Source organism: Amblyraja radiata, chromosome 24, assembly GCF_010909765.2.
Source record: "Amblyraja radiata isolate CabotCenter1 chromosome 24, sAmbRad1.1.pri, whole genome shotgun sequence".
NCBI classification, from domain to species: Eukaryota; Metazoa; Chordata; class Chondrichthyes; order Rajiformes; family Rajidae; genus Amblyraja; species Amblyraja radiata.
The window spans coordinates 15,125,363-15,148,184 of NC_045979.1; the positions used below are offsets into that span (position 1 = coordinate 15,125,363).

Genomic DNA, 22,822 nt, shown 5'->3' on the forward strand with positions numbered 1-22,822 from the left:
ACCGGGAGCTCGCGGGTCTCCGGTGGGAGACTGCTTTGCGGGGCACCGGCAGCGGCGACTTCTCCCGCCCGAATTACGGGGTTGAGAGCAAACATCATAGAGGTTGAGAGTGACCTGGAGGGGGGCCTTACAATGCCCAGCGCGGCTGTAAATTGCCGCGGACTTGCTAGCGCCCGCCGGGGGCTCCAACATCAAGACCGGGGCAGGGCCCTACATCTCCCGGCGTGGCTTTGAGTGGCCGCTCCCCGATGGGCCCCTACGACGCCCCGAGCTGCGCCCCGTCATCCGCAACCCAGGTTCCTCTGTAGTTGGAGTGGGGCTGGGCTGGGCTGCTGTTGGCTGTGGGTCTCTGGGATCTCCGTGCTTGCGGTGGGCCTGGTGGTCGGTGTCCAATTGGTCCTGGCACGGTCCTACTGCAATCGCCGACGTGAAGACAGTGCAAAGCCCCCGCGCCGGTGCAATGGGCGGGGAGCTGGAGAGGGGAGGGAAGGGAAGGGGTCACACACATGGCCGGGAAGCAGAGGGGTGTAGGTGGGGTGATACTGAAGCGAGCGACAATCTGCTGCTGCCTGCCCCGCTGAGTTAAAAAGTTCCCACGCAAGACTCACGAAACACTGTGTATCGTGAGTCTACCGTGGGAACTTTTTAATTCAGCGGGCAGGCAGCAGCATATTGTCAATTATTAACCCTCCCGCGCAATATACCCTCATCTTCTCTTTTATGAATGGGGATTTAGTTCCCCTTTCTTCGAGGACCGACCGGAGGTTCCGCTGTCACCTCTGCGGGCCGCCCTCGGTGAACGTTTTCAAGGACCTTTCTTCAAGGACCGAAAAAATGGCCGCTATTCGGAGGTTTTCGTTATTTGGATCTTCGGATAAAAGGTTGTGCACCTGTAGTTGCTTCTATCATATAGTATTGACTGTGAGCTATGGAATTTAAAAAATACTCCAAACAATTAACATCTGAGGTCAGGATCGAACCCAGGTCTCTGGTGCTGTGAGGCAGCAGCCCTACCAACAGCTTCACTGTGTTACCCAAGGAGAGTCAACACTTTCCGTACAATAGTGACTTGCTGGTAAGCCGTTTATAATTAAATAAAAGGGGTAGGAATGACTTCACCTGCCAAGTTGCAGTTAATTAATTGATAGAACAATAAAAGTCTGGTAAATATCTGCTCAACATGGATTGGCTACATATGATGTATGTGTTTTACTTTTACTAGGAGAAGATGGAAGAGCACATGAGATCCTGTAGAATTACAAGAGCTACTTCAAACAGTGTTTTAAATCTGTGTTGAAAGTGACTAGCTGACACTTAATCTGTGTAACACCAGCTCAGGAACAATACAAACTGTTAAATAAAATCTATAATAAACATCAGGAATATCTACTGGAAGTCCATCATTAGCAGCCAGTGATATTCATATTCCAGCCTAACCTAAATATTATAAAGTACTTAGACAGGCAGTACTCTCTTTGGGAAAACAGAAGCTGGTAACTCATTTTGGTTATGTACTGATAAAGTCACAGATCATAGAAACATTTATAACATTAAGTATTATTCATACCTGCAAAATATATTCATTCGTAGCCTTGTCCTGATAGATCTTGTAATTGTTCTCATCTGTGACAATGTCCTCCTTGAAGCTCCAGACTACAGTAGGCTTTGGATTTCCACGTACGAGTGCTTTAAAATTAGCAATTTTACCTTTTGAGGAAGATTGAACATATGTTAATTAAACTACTTCCAAAAGCCCAAAATAAATTATGATTGGAGTGTTATTGCAATATGTAAATAATAATTTAATTTATAGATAGTTTAGTATCAGACTGGTTTATCGCTGGTCGGTGTGGACTGAAAGGCCTGTTTCCACACTGTATCTCTAAAGTCTAAAGGTTTGCAAGTTAATTGGCTTCTGTAAATTGTCCCTAGTGTACGGGTGATCGGTGGTCGAAGCGGACTCGGTAAACCAAAGGGCCTGTTGCCACACTGTATCTCTAAGCTACACTAAGCTACACTAAAAATGTCTCCAAATCCTATTACATCACTTGGAGTGCAAGTATGGTCTCAGGAAATTTGTTTTAGAGACAATTTTCTGAAGGAGAATTGCCTCTAAAGACACTAGGACGGTTCAGAACACTTGCAACTTTTTTAAAGTTCCTCACCTTCTTGCATAGTCAGTGAAATTGGACGTCGTTCAATATCAGGCGCACTACATCCTTCAGGGATATTTTCCGTAAACTCCACCAATGTGACTCCTGGAACTGATGATTTCTTTATCTTGGCCCCTGTACATTTCAGACAAGATATAAAAATTAACAGAAATTTGTAATTTTTATTTATGTAAAGAGCTTCCCAGCATTAATTTTTAAACCACATGCTCTTTGTTTGTGCGGGTTTGTAGGTTAATTGGCCCTAGTGTGTAGTGAGTGGATGTCAAAGTGGGATAACATAGAACTAGTGTGAATGGGCGATTAATGGTCAGTGTGGACTCTAGGCCAAAGGGTCTGTTTCCATGCTGTAGTTCTAAACTAAATTAAACTAAACTCTAATTTTCCTTTGGAAAGTGGCTTTCAATTATCAGGGACACATACATGCATTGACTGTGGCACCACGGTAGAAGTGCTGCCTTACAGCGCCAGAGATCCGGGTTTGATCCTGACTACAGGTGCTGTTTGTACAGAGTTTGTACGTTCTCCCTGTGACCATGTGGGTTAATAATAATAATAATGGGTGGGATTTATATAGCGCCTTTCTAATACTCAAGGCACTTTACATCGCATTATTCATTCACTCCTCAGTCACACTCGGTGGTGGTAAGCTACTTCTGTAGCCACAGCTGCCCTGGGGCAGACTGACGGAAGCGTGGCTGCCATTCTGCGCCTACGGCCCCTCCGACCACCACCAATCACTCACACACATTCACACACAGGCAAAGGTGGGTGAAGTGTCTTGCCCAAGGACACAACGACAGTATGCACTCCAAGCGGGATTCGAACCGGCCACCTTCCGGTCGCCAGCCGAACACTTAGCCCATTGTGCCATCTGCCGTCCCAAAATCTCCAGGAGCTCTAGTTTCCTCACATTTAAAGATCTGCAGGTTTGTACGTTAATTAGTCTCTGTAAATTGTCCCTAGTGCGTAGAATAGAAATAGTGTATGGGTGATTGCTGGTTGGCTTGGACTCAATGGGCTGAAGGGCCTGTTTTTGTGCTCTGTCTCCAAAACAAAAAACAATACCACATACAAGCATTAACACAGTGCTGTGCATATTGTGCTAGTTCCCAAATGGAACTTTAGGCTTCTTCAAGGGGAATGGTGATAATTGTAGAAATCATCTTCATTAGTGTACAGGAACTACAGTAAATCAGTAGAACAGCTGACATTGTGAGTCCCCTGGCTCTGAAACCTAGACCTATTAGCGCTGGGGAGACTTAATACTAATCCTTCCTGCCAGAAATCTAGCCTTTTTAAGCTTTAAGAAGAGCGTGTGAGAAGTTACATTATGAGGTTTAGGAAAGGACATAGAGGCAAAATATCATTAAATTAAAGCATGAGAATGTGTCTTCAGATAGGAAGAGGTAATTGCAGGAATTAAAATGGTGCGCTCTACACATTGAAAGTGATGAAACATATGGAGTGAACCTGTAAGTATAATAATAGAGACACCAGCCACAGATCATTTAAGAAATAATTAGTTGCCCAGTCAGGCCATGATTTGCAGACAGTCTTTATTTGTAATTGACTTGCAAGTATTTGAAGACTTCCTCAAAGAGTTCCAAAAATATAAGAGAGTTGAAGCACAATAGTTTCTCCATTTAACCATTAAAGAAAGAACCCTTGATCATAAAAGCTGCGTTATATTCTCCCAAGCGATGAGGGGAAATTGGCTTGCGTGAATCGTCTACAGGTCTGACAGTGAATCAGTAATCGGAGCGGTCATTTGATAGCTCATAGCCGCAATGTGGAAATGGGAGATTCTCTCCACTCGAGAGATTTGCAACTTGGAGTTGACCTGGGTTCAATGTAACTCAAGTAAGCAGCAATCTCTCCTGTTAAAAATACCCAAGTGGGAGATTGTGATTCGACTTCTTCACTTTACATCTCGGAAACGCTGACCCTCAGCATAGGAGCACCGCAAGGCTGCGTACTCTCCCCTCTCCCTTACTCTCTCTACACCAACGACAGACACCTCTGTCAAGCTTCTCAAGTTTGCGGATGACACAACCCTGATTGGACTGATCCAGGATGGGGAGGAATCTGCCAACAGACAGGAAGTGTCACAGCTGACGTCCTGGTGCCATCGCAACAACCTGGAACTCAATGCTCTTAAGGCAGTGGAATTGATTGTAGACTTTAGGAGAGCTCCCCCACCCCCCCCCCCCCACTCACCACCAACAACACCACAGTCACATCTGTGGAGTCACATCTGTGGAGTCATTTAAGTTCCTTGGAACCATCATCTCCAGGGACCTAAAATGGGAGGCCACCATCGACTCTGCAGTCAACAAGGCCCAACTGAGGGTGTACTTCCTGCGGCAGCTGAGGAAACACAATCTGCCACAGGCAATGATGGTCCAGTTTTATACTGCCATCATAGAGTCTGTCCTCACCTTCTCCATCGTGGTCTGGTTTGGCTCAGCCACCAAGCATAACATCCGGAGGCTGCAGCGCATTGTTCAATCAGCTGAGAAGTTTGTTGGGTGCAACCTTCCCCCCATTGACGAACTGTACACTGCAAGGGCCAGGAAGCGAGCGGGTAAGATCATCTCTGACCCCTCTCACCCTGGCCACAAACTCTTTGAAGTACTTTCCTCTGGGAGCAAAGCACCAAGGCAAATTCCTTGTATGTTTGCATATTTGGCTAATACAATGTAATTCAATTCAATTCAATTCAATTTTGCACTGAAGGAATACATGCTATAAATTAACATGATTTACCTGGCATGGTGCTTTTAACTGCTTGATTAATAACTTTCTTGTCCATGGTTTACCTCTCACTTTCGACTTGTTCAAGAGGTTATTCTTCAAAGCTGTTAATTGAAAGAAAGTAAGAAATTCAATGCTGGATTTTATGAAACTTTCTGACAAATCCTTGAAGTGTTATTCATTTACAGTATATGGCTCTGTGTAATGTTGACAAATGTGATTGCTATGAATGCAAAGTGCTCAGATAACTTAACTGGTCAGGCAGCATGTTTGGGAAGGAACTGCAGATGCTGGTTTAAACCGAAGATTGACACAAAAAGCTGGAGTAACTCAGCGGGACATGCAGCATCTCTAGAGAGAAGGAAAGGGTGACGTTTCGGGTCAAGACACTTCTTTTGTCAGGCAGCATCTCTGGAGGGCATGGATTGGTGACATTTAGGTCAGAACCCTTGTTCAGACTCATTATTCTTCAAACTTTAATTGTTTAGATGAATACACACAGCCATATGCAGTTGAAGGACAGCACGTCCACTAACAATGCCACACTCTCTCATCACTCTGCCAAGTGGCAGCAAGGTTTCTGTGGATCTCTGCCTTTCCTTTGAAAGTTTGTTCCCTGGAATAGGATTGAGTTTGAGGGGAGAGTGCAACTAATGGTGGCATGGAACACTGCTGTAATTATACACCAGTGATTGTCACAGAGGTAAAACTACCAAATCTGTTAATAGATAAACAAGAAATTGAAGATGATGGAATCTTAATTAAAACATCACCGCTTTTTGTTTGTGCCCACAACAATGCAGTTCTCCCATTTTATCAAGCACTGATTCCACCCCCCCCCCCCCCCCCCCCCCCCACCTACCCAGTCACCCTCCTTTATCCTCCTTCGTGCACATCACTGAGCCCTCCATTTCCTCCTTCTCCTCCCCTCTGGTCAATGTTATTTTCCCAATGTCACTTATTTGTATGAAAAGGAAAGAGACTCCATTCTTGCAATGGCTATCGTCCAGTGTCAAACATTATTCATCACTTGCCACACGAAGGAACGGGTACCTGAAAGGACTTTTCCTGGCAGGTTTAGTTTAGTTTTAGTTTAGTTCAGCGACACAGCATTGAAGCAGGCCCTTCGGCCCACCGAGTCCGTGCCGACCAACGATCACCCATGAACTAGTTCTATCCTACACACTAGCGGCAATTTACGGAAGTCAATTAAACTACAAACGTGAACGTCTTGGAATGTGGGAGGAAACTGAAGCACCTGGAGAAAACCCCAGCGGTCACAGGGAACGCGTACAAACTCCGTACAGACAGAACCTGTAGTCAGGATTGACCCGGGTCTCTGCCGCTGTATTCAGCAACTCTACCACTGCACCACTGTGCCGCTCATCACTTTACCCAGTATCTAGATTACAAAGCAGATTCTTCAGACCATTCGATGTATTTGAATTTGGACGATTTCCTTAAATTCAAATACAGATTGAAATACTAAAGTTTATTTGCATGGAGAAATAACTCCATTCACTTTATTGTTTGGACTATTTAAATTATTTTATTTATCTTTCTGGTTATCTATTTTCCTCTTAAATATTGTGCTAAATTTAGAACACTGAAAAGGTGGACTTTAATTAAAAACACATTGAGAAATGATTATTGATTTCTCCATAGTTATGTTCCCATCCAAAAATCTCTTAAAGGCCACTATTGTATCTGCTCCACCACTAGCCCTGGCAGCACATTCCAGGCACTCACTAACTTCTGAATAAAAAAAAGTTCCACACATCTCCTTCAAATTGACTACTATAAACTTGCCTGTCTACTATTCTTTTCAAGACATTAAATGACAACCTTTTAACTTTGTAGCATCGCCATGCTTTACCTTATAGACATTCGCATGTCAGAGCTATTTATGAAGATTCAAGTTCATGACAGTTTTGACATCCGGTTTAGCCCAAGGACAATCCCCGTAGATTCATGATTGTAAAATCCTGTGTGGTTCTGGGCCTCGCCAATCAGATCAGAATTGGCTTGAAACCCACTCAGAGGACGAGTGAAGTGTGCAAGACGAGACACTCCAGAAATATTTCGGTCTTTAGCTTTGGCTCTTCCAACTCTGTTTCTGAGATCCACACATAATTTGGTTGACCTTTTCTTTTTATGATCTTGTAAAAACTCATAATCCTTTCAAGCAGCCGGAGAGCAACGCAAGGACCTTTATCTGAAATTTACAACAATGCTAAATACAAATTTTCAAAATGACTTTTATAGAAAATAATCCAAACAAGTTAATTTTATTGTAGAAGCAAAGAACTGAAGATGCTGGTTTATGCCAAAGATAGACACAAAGCACTGGAGTAACTCAATGGGTCAGGCAGCATTTCTGGAGGAAACGGATGGGTGATGTTTCGGATGGGTACTGAAGAAGGGTCCCAACCCAAAACATCACTCATCCTTTTTCTCCAGAGATGCTGCCTGACCCGCTGAGTTACTCCAGCATTTTGTGTCTATCTTAATTTAATTTAATTATTTGCAAGAGCACAATATAAATAAATGCACCAAGAAAATATGTATCACTTGAAAGATTTTTTTATTGACATGTTTGAGTTCAGTGAAATATTGATAACAAATTAAATCTATGCTTATGTTGAATTTATGACTCTGGAATGCCAGAGGTTACAAGGAGACCTGATAGACCTGTAAAATAAAATGAGAGGCATAAATTGGGTAAACAGTCAGAACCTTTTTCCCAGTTCTTGGTTCTTGGTTTCTTGGTCCTCCAAAATATTCCAAATGGAATTTAAACTGGAGGTGGTGAAGGGAGGGCTTAAGCCAGAAAAGGTTATTGGGAAGAAAGAGCTACTTTAAATTTAGTTGCATCTGGTTGGGTAACTATAGAAGGGTGGAGATTATTCCATGCTTTAATTGTGCGGGGGAAGAACGAATTGCTGTACACATCTGTCTTTGTAGCTGGGATCACAAATTGGATCGAGTGCCCTCGTCTGCTCCTAATTGGTTTAGGTTTGGTGTAGGTCTTGTAATCTATGTCGAGCTGACCATTTAACATTTTGTAAAAACAGGTCAAACGGTGAGCTTATATGTACATATAAAATACTAGAGGGCATAGGTTTAATGTTAGAGTGGCAAAGTTTGAAGGAGATGTATGGGGCATGTTTTTTACACAGCGGGTGGTGAGTACATGGAATGTGCTGCTGGGGTGGTGGTGAAGGCAGATATAATGGTGGCATTTGAGGACTTTTGGATAGGAACATAGATATGGACGGTATGGAGGGATATGGGTTATGTGCAGGCAGATGAGAGTTGGTCTTGGCATCATGTTCAGCGCAGACATTGTGGACTGAAGGGCTTGTTCCTGTGCTGGACAGTTCTATGATCTATGATCTATGTTATGAATTATTGGAATCCGAGCATGTTTATGAAGGGTTACTGAAGAATAAAGATATCAATAAATTACTCAACTATTTTGTAAATATCTTTTTAATGAATATGACTTGTCTGTTATCAGGTGAGTGATTGGCCTGACAGCAAAGATCATTATTGATCATTAACACCATTTGTGCCCGATAAAATGAGTAAAACTAGAAACAATCTAAGCAATAAGACACAAAATTAAGACCCAGATATTGATTTAGCATTTTTAATAATGTATAGTCTGAAGCCTCGTAAACCACATGTTCATATTACCACAACATTCAATGATCTGTTCTTTCTATTTATGTTGAGAGACAGAATATATGAATGACTTTGAGCACTTGTTCAACTTGTCCAGATGACTGGAACCACTGCTGTGTGCCAAAAACATTCAACAACATGGGCACACTAAATGTGTTAATATTGCAAATTGCTAATAGATTTTATAATGCAGTACACAAATCTTCTGATGTTTCAGAGGCAATCTAACAGCAGTAAAGGTGGATCCTACCTGGATTTTTAATGTTTCTTAATGACAAAGAAGGAAGCCAATTTGGTAAACTCACCTACTCACCTACTCACTCAGCTATCCTCTTCTTCACATCCTCCTTGCTACCTATTCTTTCCACATTTCCATCAACGCTACCCAGATTCAACCACTTGCCTACACACCTAGGGAATTAACACTTGTTCATTAACTTCCCAACCTACAAATCTTTGGGATACCAGAAGGTGGCGTAGCGGTAGAGTTGCTGCTGGACACCGCCAGAGACCCGTGTTCAATGCTGACTTCGGGTGCTGTCTGTACGGAGTTTGTATATTCTCCCCATGACAGCGTGGGTTTTCCTCGGGTGCTCAGGTTTCCACCCACACTCCAAAGAAGTACAGGTTTGTAGCTTAATTGGCTTTGGTAAAGATTATAAATTGTCTCTAGTGTGTAGGATAGTGCTAATGTGCAGGGATTGCAGGTCGGTGTGGACTCGGTGGGCCAAAGGACCTGTTTCTGCACTGTATCTCTAGGCTAAACTAAACAGATGAAATCAGTGATAGCGAGAAGAAGCAAGCTCCACGCAGAGAGCAGTGGATATCTGGATTCAACTCTGGTCACAAGAGCTGTGAATAATTGGATCTATTTACTGGGCTACTGTGCTGTCACTGTTGTTTGTCTATCCATTCTATGTATAGAGAAACAAGAGACTGCAGATGCTCGGACCTCGAGCAAAACTAACTGCTGGAGAAACTCAGCAGGTCAGATGTTAGTTTAGTTTAGAGATACAGTGCAGTTTACTCCCACATTCCAATGACCTGAAGGTTTGTAAGTTAATTAGCTTCTGTAAATTGTCCTTAGCATGTAGGATAGAACCAGTGTACAGGTGTTCATTGGTCGGCATGAACTCGGTGGGCCCAAGGGCCTGTTCCCATACTGTAGGTATGTTGCAAAACTTACCTTCAGCGGCGCTGCAGATCTGTCGCTGTCCGTGTGCGCAATTTTGGCACCTTTGAGAGGGGGGCGGGTTTAAAACACGATTTTCTCTCGGCTATTCAAATCGAGGTTGTTCAGCCTACTTAGTTGCTGACGAAAAATCGCTGCGACATTAGTTCGCTGCAGCTATTTTTAAACTAAAATGGTTTATTTAATTGTTAGAGTAGGTTAAAAATCATCCTCTAAACCCGCGACCGCCGACAACGGAACGGATCTCATGTAGGGGACAACGCAAGGTAGGCTGTTTATTTTTACATTAAAAAGGGCTTCTTCAGATCCCTTTATACAAAATTTTATGTTGCAAATAGCTGACTTGGGGGCCCATCTGAACCGGCAGTATCTTTCATGCCGACATGGGGTACAAATTCACCGTAATGGCAGCGTTCTAAACCAGCGCGTTCCACAGAATCCCATTTAATGGCTGATGGCCATTCATTTACAGCAATTAAACACTAAATCCCTTCCATTTGGCCTATAAATTAATGTCAATGAGATTTTAAAATCATGTTTTATTGTGAATTCTTGTGTGAATGTTATTTGGACACTTAGGCTATTTAAAAATGTTAATCTTTCCTTAAGAAATGGATAGATGTTTAGATCTAGTAATTGAATTTTGGAATTAGCTACAATTGGGTAACTACTAATGATATGCTTTAATTTCAGGTAATCCAAGTAAGATTGTTTAATATTTGTTTCAGAATGCTTCAATCTACAATAACTGAAAATTTATTTCAGTTCTCTTAATTTTTAATAAAGTTATGGGCTTTAGACTGTCCTCGATCACAGCTTTTGTGTTAAGTCAATGGAAAATCAATAGGGAACAAGATGCTAATTTCCGAGTATGAAAATGGCCATAACTTTTTTAATACTGAAGATATGAAAGTGAATTAGGTGTCTAATTAAACTTATTTTTATGCTTTATCTGAAGGGATAAATTGCAGACTTGATTTTTAAAATCTCAAAATTTTGTAACATTGCTACATACTGTATCTCTAAAGTATACTAAACTAAACTAAATAGTATATCAAAAACAATTACACAACAAAGACTTTTTAACTAAGTATAAACACAAAGTACTGGGATAACTCAATGTGTCAGAGCATTTCTGGAGAAAAAGGATGGGTGACGTTTCGGGTCTGGTCCCTTCTTTAGACTGAAAGATCTTCTGAAACCAATCTGCTAGTGATTCCCAGAGTAAATACAAAACATGGGAAAGCAGGATTTAGTTACTATGCAACAAATAGCTGGAATAAACTTCCTGAAGATTTAAGACTTGCCTCAACTTTGACCACTTTTAAAACAAGACTGAAAACTTTTATGTTTACTTTAGCTTTCAGCTAAATCTTAACTACATTGCACTTTTAACTTTTGCACTTTTTATAATGCATTTTTAATTTTGCTTTTCTTTTCTTTTAGTTCTTCTATTTTATTTCATTTTATTATTTCATTTATTGTATGACATGTTTTTATGTGAAGCACTTTGAGTCTGCCTCGTGTATGAAATGTGCTATATAAATAAAGTTGCCTTGCCTTGCCTTGAAAGTAAGGGGTTTGTTGTGGGGGGGGGAGGATGGTTGGGATGGTGAAGAGTTGCAGGGGAGAAAACACCAGGACTGATCAGGGCCAGCCACAAATGACCTTCGGCAGGGCATGGCCTGATTGGTCCATTGTTGGCAAAGGGAAGTGTGATCACAAGTGTTGACCACAATTTGAACGCGATTTTAGTGGGGACTCAAAGTGCAGGCAATTGTTCAGGTTTAGGTTAAGATGCTGTGAAATGGTTTGTTTTGCATGCTATCCAATCCAATCAGATAACATTATACACAAGTTTAATCAAGCCTAACTCAAGTACAATAGCTAGAGCGAGGGAAAAAATGCAGAGGTTGGAGTGGAGTTGTTTTGAGGTTTCTATTCAGATTAATGTTGTCAATAGATTTTACTTCGGAGTCACGTTCAGCAGAGCAACAGCGGCACAACGGGAGTCAGGCGCTCCCGCTACGGGGTGAAAGAACGGACCGTCAGGTAAGCTCTGAGGTCGGGTTTTTCTTTCACGTGGAGCCTTCAATTCAATTCAATTCAAAGCACTTTATTCGTCCCCGAGGGGCAATTTAAAAAGGCACATTACAGTAGCTTTTAAAAAAAAAGAGGGACACAATCAACAAACATAAGCAGCACGCATACTGCACAATCAACCAACATAAGCAGCACGCATACTGCACAATCAACCAACACACGCATACTGCACAATCAACCAACATAAGCAGCACGCATACTGCACAATCAACCAACACACGCATTTCACAGACACACTGCACAATCACACAACACACACCGCACATCAACATTCAACACATAGTAATAGTTTTAAAGTGCTTCCTTAGTGCTTCAATTAAAAAGTGCATATAAAAGGTTATTTCATTTCATATGTTCATGAGTCAATGATCAGCATTAAGAAGCTGGACAGCCCTGGGGATGAAGGTTGCCTTCCTCCTCTGTGTCCGGCAACCCGGACAGCGGAGTCTGCGTTCTGAGGGGAGCCACTCAAACTCAGGAAACAGGATGTGAGAGGGGTCCTGAAGAATCCTGCGTGTTAACTCAATGATTTTTGAGCAGACCTTGACCACATTCAACAGGCGGTTTCTGTTTTGCAGGGTGATGGAGTGGAGCCAGCTAGTGAAAGAGAAGGTTATTACATTTTCAATGAATGCGTAGTAGAATGTGGTGAGAATGTCTTTGTTAATCCCAAATGACTTCAGCTTCCTGAGTAGGTACTGTCTCTGATGGCACTTTTTAAGGATTTCCTCTGTGTTATAGGAAAACCTTAGCAGGTTGTCGAAGGCTGTTCCCAGGTATTTGTATACCTCCACTATCTCCACTGGCTCCTGCTGGATGATAGTGGTGGCTGCCTCAGCCACCTGTCTCTGTTGGGGGGGAAAGGTCACAATCATGTCCTTGGTTTTGCTTATATTTAGCTCAAGACAAGACTTTTCACACCATACTATAAAGTCCTGCAGGGCTGAGCTGTGATGTTGTGTATGGCTGGGAAGCAGAGACAGGAGGACTGTGTCATCAGCAAATTTTACAAAGTGGCAGTTTGGCTGGGTGGATCTGCAGTCATCAGTGTAGAGAATGAAGAGAAGTGGGGAGAGGTCACAGCCTTGTGGAGAGCCAGTGAAGGTGAAGAGGGTGTCGGACAAGGTGTGTCTATAATCCACAGAGTGAGTTGGTGGTTGAGGTGGAAGCGGGTGATGAGCTTCTCAGCCAAAATATGTGGCTGCATGGTGTTGAATGCTGATGAGAAGTCTGCAAACAAAAGTCTGGCTATGGTCTTGGGGATTTCCAGATGCTTATGGATGGTGTTTAAGATGAATATTTTTGCGTCATCGACACCCCTACCAGCCTGGTAAGCAAACTGCAATGGATCCATCATCGAGCCAGTTGCCTTGGTGATGTGCTCCTTGATGATCCTCTCCATGGCCTTCATGACCAGGGAGGTGAGAGCCACCGGTCTAAGGTCATTCAGGACCTTGGTGGTGCCCTTCTTTGGGATGGGAATCACTGTTGAGTTTTTCCACATCGCGGGGACTGTGCTGCTGGTCAAAGAGCCCTGGAACAGATGCTGGAACACACCTCCCAGCTGCTCAGCACAGTGCCATAGGGTCCGCCCACAGATGTTGTCTGGCCCTGGAGCTGTGTTCTTTTTAGTCCTTTTGAGGGCTCTCACCACCTCTGATGTGTTGATGTTGAGGCCGGAGTCATCAGGTCTGAGTGTGGAGACGATTGATTCTAGCTGGGTGCTGTTGTCCTTTTCAAATCTGGTGTAGAAGGAGTTGAGATCATTTGGGAGTGAAGTGAAGCTGCTTCCTGCTACCTGAATGGGCTTGCGGCTAGTAGAGACAGAGTTCACTGCTGCCATGTTCTTGAGGCCCTGCCAAGCCGCACGGAGGTTCCCTTTTCCAAAGGTCTGCTCCACTTTGTTCTTGTATTTCAGCTTGGCAATTTTTATGGCCCGCTTGACCTCTCTGTTTACCTCCTTCTTCTCAGCTTCAGAACCGGTAAAAAATGTTCTCTTTTTCTTATTCAATATGTTTTTTAGATCTTTAGTTTAGTTTATTGTTAGGGAAGATTGTGACCTTCTTGGAGGGGATAATATTGTCTACACAGAAAAAAGTGATGTATGCTGAGACTGTATCCGCTTGCTCACTGATGTTGGTGGAGGAGGATGTGAGGGTATTCCAGTCTGTGGTTTCAAAACACCCTTGAAGCCTGTCAATACTGTCCGGTGTCCACTGTTTGATGTCCTTGATGACTTTCTCTGTTCTCTTTACCACAGGTGTGTAGGCAGGAGCAAGCAGTATGCTGCTGTGGTCAGCAGAGCCTAGGGGAGGGAGGGAGACGACTCTGTGGACATCTGGGACTGACCCATAGCATTTGTCCAGTGTTTTCCCTAGACGGGTGGTGCAGTTGACATACTGGTAGAATCCTGTAAGTGACTTGTCAATTGAACAGTGATTGAAGTCACCCATGATGAATTTGGGGGCGTCCGGAGATATCAGTTCGAGTCTGTCGAGCATATTTCTTATATGTTCCGTAGCAGTGGATGCATTTGCTCTGGGCTTTCAGGCAGAGAAGAAAGGCTCTAGAACAAACCTATCCCCCGCTCGACTCCACGGAGGAGCGTTCCATCTGGGGGGGGGGGGGGCAGCAACAAGGCGGTAGGACCGCTTACCCGGCGCTCCGCTATCCCCCGACACCGCGCTGGAAGCAAACCACGAAGAGGCGTCCGGCCGGTGGCTTCGACTTGTCGAACGGGGACGTCTCTCCACCCGCACGGGGGGAAAGACAGCCGTCTGAACAGATCTGTCCCCCGCTCGACTCCACGGAGGAGCGTTCCATCTGGGGGGGGGGCAGCAACAAGGCGGTAGGACCGCTTACCGGGCGTTCCGCTATTCCCTGACACCGCGTCCGAGCCCAGCCCGCTAGTGCCTGAGCAGCGGGCTGGAAGTAAAGCCATGGAAGAGGCGTCCGGCCGGTGGCTTCCGACTTGTCGGACGGGGACGTCTCTCCACCCGCCCGGGGGAGAGACAGCCGCCTGAGCCGCATGAAGCGGCTCCTGGAGCAGGAGCTCCAGCGAGACGCGCTTGTGAGGGGCGCTCTCGCAGGGGGAGTTCAGGCACTCCCTCCACAGTGCCTTCTGCACTGTCCATTGCTTCCTCCTTACCCGAGGGTAGCTTTGGTGACCACGACTGGGCTGGTCAAGAAGAGGGGACGATGGCTGAAGATCTCGGGAGTATGCAAGGGGTGCAGGAACAGGAAGAGCTGCTAGGTGTGGAGGACCGCTACGTGGCAACCCCACGTGCAGGAGGCCGTTAAAGGCCCTACAGGAGAGGTGGTCAATGAGGCGTATACAGCTCCAGAGAACGGTGAGTCCCTTAAAGTGCCGGCTGTAAACAGCCAAAAGTGGGGGCACGTTGGGGCAACATTCGGAACCAGGAGCTAAAACTGCAGCGGATCCTCAAGCTCCTGACGTCAGCCATCACATCGTCTGCTCGTTCCGTGGACCAATATGGAGATGACCACAACCTTCGTAAACAAATCATAAGACCTGCCATAAAATCCTAAATTTGAGGGGTTGTGCAAAACCCCAGCCACTGAGCCAGACCCACTGCTCTTTGGCAAAAACCTCACAAAGCATATGAAGGATATGGAGAGGCCTTAACAAGCTTTCGGTCTCATGAGGGCAGGCCCCGGGACGAGCAAAACCAAAAACAATAAGCAGCACCACATCGCGTCCATCAGTCGGCGTCTACCATATGGGACTGATGAAAGCTCGGGGTCCGCATTCTATCACCGAAAGTCTTCTTTAGACCAGGCCCCATGGAAAATGTGCCACCCCCCAACGTCATCGCCACGTCAGACGACGTGCAACACTCGTTGGACCGGCAGGAAACAGAAGAATACCCATAACCATGGAGGTGGGTGGGTCTGGTTCCTACCAGCATATAGAGTAATACTAACACACGGGAGTCTATCACGAGTGATCAGTATATACTCAATGGCATTAGTGGATACAAATACAATTCATACTAGAAAAATTGCCACCAGGTCAACATTCACCCCAGAGGGTATTTTCCCCTCTCCGTTAAAGAAACGAGAGGGACAAACTGAACTGGTGAGATTAATTACAAAGGGTATCATGGGAAAACCTGAACCCTTGCATTTCGTATCAAATATATTCACTAACCCCCAAAAAAAGATGGTGTATGTCGCATCATCATTGACTTAACTTCACTAAATATGTTTGTTAAGTATATACATTTCAAAATGGAAACAGTTGTTACTGTCAAACAACTAAATTCCAAAGGACACTTCATGGCAAGCATTGATCTTAAAGATGCTTACTATTTAGTACCATTCACAAGGATCATCGCAGATACCTGAAATTTACCTGGATGGGGCAGCTATAGCAGTTTAAAGCGTTACCCAATGGGTTCACATCAGCCCAAGATTGTTCACCAAGACACTAAAACCAGCTCTGGCAATATTCAGAAGACAAAAACATATTGTCATGGCATATCTTGATGATATCTTAAATGGTAGGCAAGACCATGGAATTGACTATGTTAGCTGTATCAGCTACAAAACAGTTATTCGAAACCCTGGGATTGTCTTACATCCAGATAAATCTAAGTTGAAGCCATCCACAATCATGGACTACTTGGGCTTCACAATTAATTCAGTCTACGTGCATGTAACATTGCCAAGAGACAAAATAGTTGAATTGGCACAATCATGCAACAATTTAATGGTCAACAAACTACCAACTACTCGACAAGTGACAGAGTAATTGGGAAAATGGTAGCAGCATTTTCTGGCTACATAATTCAGACCTTTGCACCAAAAACGACATACAGGTCATTATGATCGTGTCATGAAGTTACCCACTGAAGCAATATCAGAACTACAGTGGTAGGCAAAAAAACGTTTGGCATAGTTTATAGCCCTATTATCATCACTAACCCTATGTTAGTTATCCAAACAGATGCCAGTGCTCAAGGCTGGGGAGCAACTAACTCTATATCTAGCACAGGTAATAGATGGTCTAACCCGGAGTCATCATTACCACTTACACTGGGCATTAATTATCTAGAGATGTTGGGTGACTTTTATGGTTTAAAGCATATGCACAAATATGCATCACTTGCATGTCCGGTTACAAATAGATAAAAACTACGGTGGTGGCCTACATTAACCATATGGACGGCATAAAATCGGTATCATGCGACAAGTTGATCAACACAATTTGGCAATGGTGTGTTGAAAGACATATTTGGCTATCAGCAACTTACCTGCCAGGTAAGCTAAATACAGTGGCAGACACCAGGTCACGTAAATTTAATGACAACATCGAATGGATGTTAAAACCCAAAAAAAAAATTTCGCAAAAGTTATCAAGCAATATGGCACGCCAGATATCGATTTATTTGCATCAAGGCTAAATAACCAGGTACCTATGTATGTCGCTTGGGAACCAGACCCTGAGGCAGCAGCGGTAGATGCGTTCGCGCTGGATTGGGGAAATTCTTCTTCTATGCATTTCCTCCCTTGTGCCTCATCAGTCGGGGACTATGCACAATACAAATGGACTCTGCTTCAGGTATTTTGATAGTACCCGACTGGCCTACACAGCCATGGTTCCCAATACTCCATGACATGGTTGTTGAAACTCCGATGGTATTCCCCAGTGACCCAGAGTTATTAACACCCAGTGTCGGGCGCAAGCCACCCGTGCCATGAAAAAATCAAACTCCTGGGTTGCAGATTCTGCACAAACCACTTCTGGGACTGGGATTATCAGAACAAACCGTCGACACCATGTCAGCATCCCTCTGAACATCCATTAAAAAACAGCACTTGTCCAGCATCAAGAAATGGGAGAAGTACTGCTTGGATACAGGAACACCTACTCAACCGCTACAGTTACCAACGTACTGGAATTCCTGGCGAACCTTCACCACGATGAAGGACGCAGCTACAGAGCCATCAACACAGCTAGAAGTGCCCTGCCTGTCTGTTTAAAACCAGCTCCAGGACAACAGGCCATGGGGTCGCAACCGCTGGTGGTCAAACTAATGAAGGGTTTTTACAACTCTAACCCCTAGACCAAGGTACACCCATACATGGGATGTCAGTGTGGTCCTGACATACCTCAGGGGATGGCCACCAGCCAGATCCCTCAACCTGGAACAATCTATGCTCAAAAACACTCATGTTGATGGCACTTGTATCTGCACAGAGGGTCCAGTCACTACACCTATTGCGACTAGACAGCATGCTCACAGCTCCAGACCAGTTTTCGTGTCGTTATCCAGGGACTGATCAAACAGAGCAGCCCAGGAACACCTAATCCAGTCGTGGAATTCTGGGCTTACCCGCCAGAACCACGGTTATGTGTTATGACCCACCTACTATCCTACATCGACACAACCAAAATATTCGTGGGAGATGAAAAGCCTTGTGGGTCAGTCATAAAAAACCTTATGGTCGGGTGACGAGCCAAACCATTGTGAGATGGCTCAAGCAGGTGCTAAAAACTGCTGGGATAAACACTAACATGTACAAATTTTATTCCACCAGGGCAGCATCCACGTCGACGGCTAAAAGAATGGACGTGCCTATAGACCACATCCTGGCTACAGCAGGATGGTGGGGGGAAAGACCGTTCAGAAATTTTATAATAAGCCGTTGGCAAAACCTGTTTTATTTGCAGGAAAGATTTTACAGACTGCAAATATTTAATTTAAACCCAGGGGAGCAATTTAATTTCTTTGTTGTTATTGTTAAAAAATACCATTGTGATTTTCTACAAACAGATTCATTGGTTGATTACGATAACACACTTCCTCCCTCAAAGACTTCGGCAGTGCGTGAAGTAATAACTGTTACACGGTTTGTAATCACAGAGCTTTGAAGTCTTCACGGAATCACTCACGTGACTCCGAAGTAAAATAGTAAGATTAAACGAGAACTTACCAGTTTGAAGTTTGATCTGTATTTTATGAGGAGTTACGATGAGGGATTACGTGCCCTCCACTCCCACCCTCAATAATATGGGTCAAACTGATAAATTGATGTCTCCTTGTCTTTACTATGTTTACTTCAATAACTGTGTCTATCTGTGATTCCACACCGCTGCTTTGAAGTATGCTGCGCATGCGTGCTGAGCGGGCTCTTCACGTAATCCCTCATCGTAACTCCTCATAAAATACAGATCAAACTTCAAACTGGTAAGTTCTCGTTTAATCTTACTATTTTATTACCCTGCACAGGAATCTCTTAATGTATAGCAGATAATAAAAATGGAAATTCCAATTACTTAGTTGTGGAAATGTATTTTAATGCCCCTGACAGCTAGTACATATAATTGTTCAATATGGTCCCTCTCTATTTTAACATTAGGTAAACAAGTATTCTTGTAATGGAACCTAGTTAAAATGTTTACCCACTTACTCAAATTCAGCTCAGCATGATCGGTTTAATTTAGTTTGCACAGATTAAGGATGAAATCCACTAGATGGCAGCAACCAGACATAGATCTCCATCCCAATTTAACTTAGTTTGGTTTAGTTTAATTTATTATTGTCATTCTGCCGAGGTACAGTGAAAAGCTCTTTGTTGCCTGGTGTCCAATCGGTAAAAAGGCTGTACATGATTACTTTCAAGCCTTCCACCGTGTACAGGTGCAGGATAATGTTTAGTGTGAGATGAAGTCCAGTAAAGTCCGATTAAAGATAATTCGAGGGACTCTAATGAGGTAGATGGGAGGTCAGACCACTCTCTAGTTGGTAAGAAGACAGTTCAGTTGTCTGATAACAGCTGGGAAGAAACTGTCTCTGAACTTCACTCTGCCTTATTGAATCACTTCATTTACTTCATGGACAACTCAAAAAGTTAATAACAGTAGAACCTACCTTACTAACTTAAATTGGAGGAGCAGCACCTCATATTTCGCTTGGGTAGTTTACACCCCAGCGGTATGAACATTGACTGCTCCAATTTCAGGTAGCCCTGGCTTTCTCCTTCTTTCCCCCTCCCCTTCCCAGCTCTCCTACAGCCCACTGTCTCCACCTCTTCCTTTCTTCATCCCGCCCCCCCACCCCCACCCCCATATCAGTCTGAAGAAGGGTCTCGACCCAAAACGTCGCCTATTTCCTTTGCTCCATAGATGCTGCCTCACCCGCTGAGTTTCTCCAGCATTTTTGTCTGCCTTACTAACCTATTGATATTTTTACAAACTCAAACTTCCTCAGTAAAATGTTGACAGAATTATATACTTACCTGAACAATTATAAGAATATAGGGAACAACTTGAGGACACTTAACCTGTCTCAAATCCACCTTTCATTTAACCAATGATAGACTCAAAGTGCTGGAGTAACTCAGCGGGCCAGGCAGCTTCTCTGGAGACCATCTGAAGAAGGGTCTCAACCCTAAACATCACCCATTGCTTCTCTACAGAGATGCTGCCTGTCCCGCTGAGTTATTCCGGCATTTTGTGTTTATCTTTGATATAAACCAGCATCTGCAGTTCCTTCCAACACATTTTAATGAACAAAATCTTGCCACCATTCTACCTCAGCACCATTTCCCTACCCTATTCCTACCCTATTCCTTCATATCCTGAATATTTTAATATCCAGAAATCCATTGATCAAAATGAGAATTTATAATTTAATTTTTCCAACAGGAGTACGTATTATTCATGAATGAAACTGAAGCGGGATGAAGTATCTTCAGTCTGAAATGGTATATCTTTACATTAAGGCTGCTTGACCTGCTGAGTGTTTACTGTATATTATATATCTTTTTATTTTAGACTTCCAGAAGTTGCAGATTTTTCTTCATTTACCGTGGTTACCTGTTACTTTATCATGCCAATAAAGTAGCATTTTTTAATTGTATAATCGCAGACTTGTATCTCTGTTCGTAGCCAGTGATTGTGGTTATGGGGCGGTACTGTGGTACAGCTGGCAGAGTTGCTGCTTCACAGCACAAGAGACTTGGGTTTAATCCTGATCTCAGGTGCTATCTGCGTGGAGTTTGCACGTTCTCCCTGTGACCGTATGGGTTCTCCAGTTTCCTCCAACATCCCAAAGATGTGCAAATTTGTAGGTTAATTGGCCCTCTGTAAATTGCCCCTAGTGTATAGGGAATGGATGCGAACGTGGTCTCACATAGAACTGTTGGGAATGTGTGATTGATGGTCGGCGTGTACTCGGTGGGCCGAAGGGCCTGTTTTAAGCTGTATTTCTACACTAACCTTATCAAGAGCACAATGAAAATAATGTACTGCAGATTAAGATCAGAAGCAACTAGCTGTAACAACAACTAATAAATTGCAGGAGGAATGGAAAAGGTATCTCAGGGTGTGGAGAACGGTTCTCCAAAAATATAATTATATCATCGCAAGTCAAATTTGTGAAGAAAAATACACTACAGCACAGAATAGTAATCTATACTGAGTATATTCACAGTAATACGACTTTTTTTGAAAAAAACTGCATCGAAATAACTTGGTATTAATGTACATTTTTTGCCAGTTTTGTCCCAATTATATAATATAATACTGGTTTTATCAATTTAGAATTTTTGATTAGTAAAGTACATCTAATTTAAGCAGAATCATGCAAAACATTGTTGAACTGAAGTTCAATTAGCAAATCAAAACTTTTAAACATATTTTACTGTATTACGACAACCCTTGCTAATACAATTAACAAACAGATGGAATTCATCATCATTGTCAGCTTTACTGTTTCCAAGGCTTGAGGAGACTCCAAAAATTAAGCATGATTTTTATATATTCTTTTTTTTTTTTAACACTTACTAAGAAAACAGCTAGTTGCAAACATTTCAATGGAGATTATTGAGTGTATTTTCAGTCATTTAAAATCAGGTGACACATTGTTATATGTTTATATGGTTATATGGTTATAGAATGTGGTCCAAACATCCTTTTAACAAAAACATTCCCATTGTATTAATCAAACTCTGCTGAGCAATCATTCTTAGATTTGATCGAACACTGTTTAAAGTAATTATTGAAATAAAAAAAAGCATGTGGCTATTAGGGCTGATTTTATCTTTAGTGACATGCAAGTTGAGTAGTGTTTTGAGAGGCAAAGCACAATCCGTTCTCAAAGCTAGAGGAACTCTAGTGTACTTTGCACCCGTATGCTGGATATATCTGAGGCAGAAACTACATTCCTTCATCTTTACTTGTTCACGATCAAAGTTTCTTATGTTATTATATATCATAACTCATGAAGATAAACAAGTTGAGCAGCGGCAGCGTAGCTTTTCATTTTGTCTGTGCATTTATTCACTGCATAATGCTATCATTTCGCCTGCAGCTTACAATGATTATTGGCTTTGTGACTGTACTTCCAATTCTCTCACAAGTTTATATTCTCTCTGCAAGTAAAAATCCAGAAAAGCACATCGTATACACTGCAAAAATAACATCATTTATCCATCTTTGAGGAAAAGATGTAAACCTATTATCCAAGATTTACAATGAAACGAAAAAATAAATATGATACGACCATTACAAAATACAAACTACTTCTTGAGATTGCAGCTTATGTTACTTTGCCACAGATAATGTTTGAAAGACGCCAATACATTATACATTAGTAGTCTTGTACATACTTTTCCATTTGAAGTGCGCAGCTCGAACCGTAGTGGATGAATGTGCTTTATCCCTGAGAGTTTCATATTTTAACCAACACCAGTGTTTCTTGGACCTTGCCAACAAATCTGTCAGACGTATGTAGCAATGTGTCATCAAATTTCTTCCAGCTATTGGCGGATGGTGATCTGTCCCTCTCACTGCACTCTCAGACGTGATGTTTTACTGATATGATTTTAAAAACATTAAAAAAAAAATCCCTGCTGCAAACAACCCAGTGTACAGAGGGAGTGT

General features: G+C 42.9%; 1 protein-coding gene across 1 annotated transcript in view; it reads right to left on the minus strand.

Moving 5' to 3' along the window:
• The window catches only part of igfn1 (immunoglobulin like and fibronectin type III domain containing 1), a 70,670-nt gene extending 48,051 nt beyond the window's left edge, over positions 1-22,619 (minus strand). The window contains exons 1-4 of the mRNA XM_033042166.1: positions 22,549-22,619; positions 4,941-5,032; positions 2,166-2,288; positions 1,568-1,707 (exon numbers count right to left, since the gene is read on the minus strand). Coding sequence (XP_032898057.1) covers positions 1,568-1,707; positions 2,166-2,288; positions 4,941-4,986 — 309 coding nt within the window. The 5' untranslated portion in view covers positions 4,987-5,032; positions 22,549-22,619. The remainder of the gene's footprint in view (positions 1-1,567; positions 1,708-2,165; positions 2,289-4,940; positions 5,033-22,548) is intronic.
• Positions 22,620-22,822: the final 203 nt, after the last annotated feature.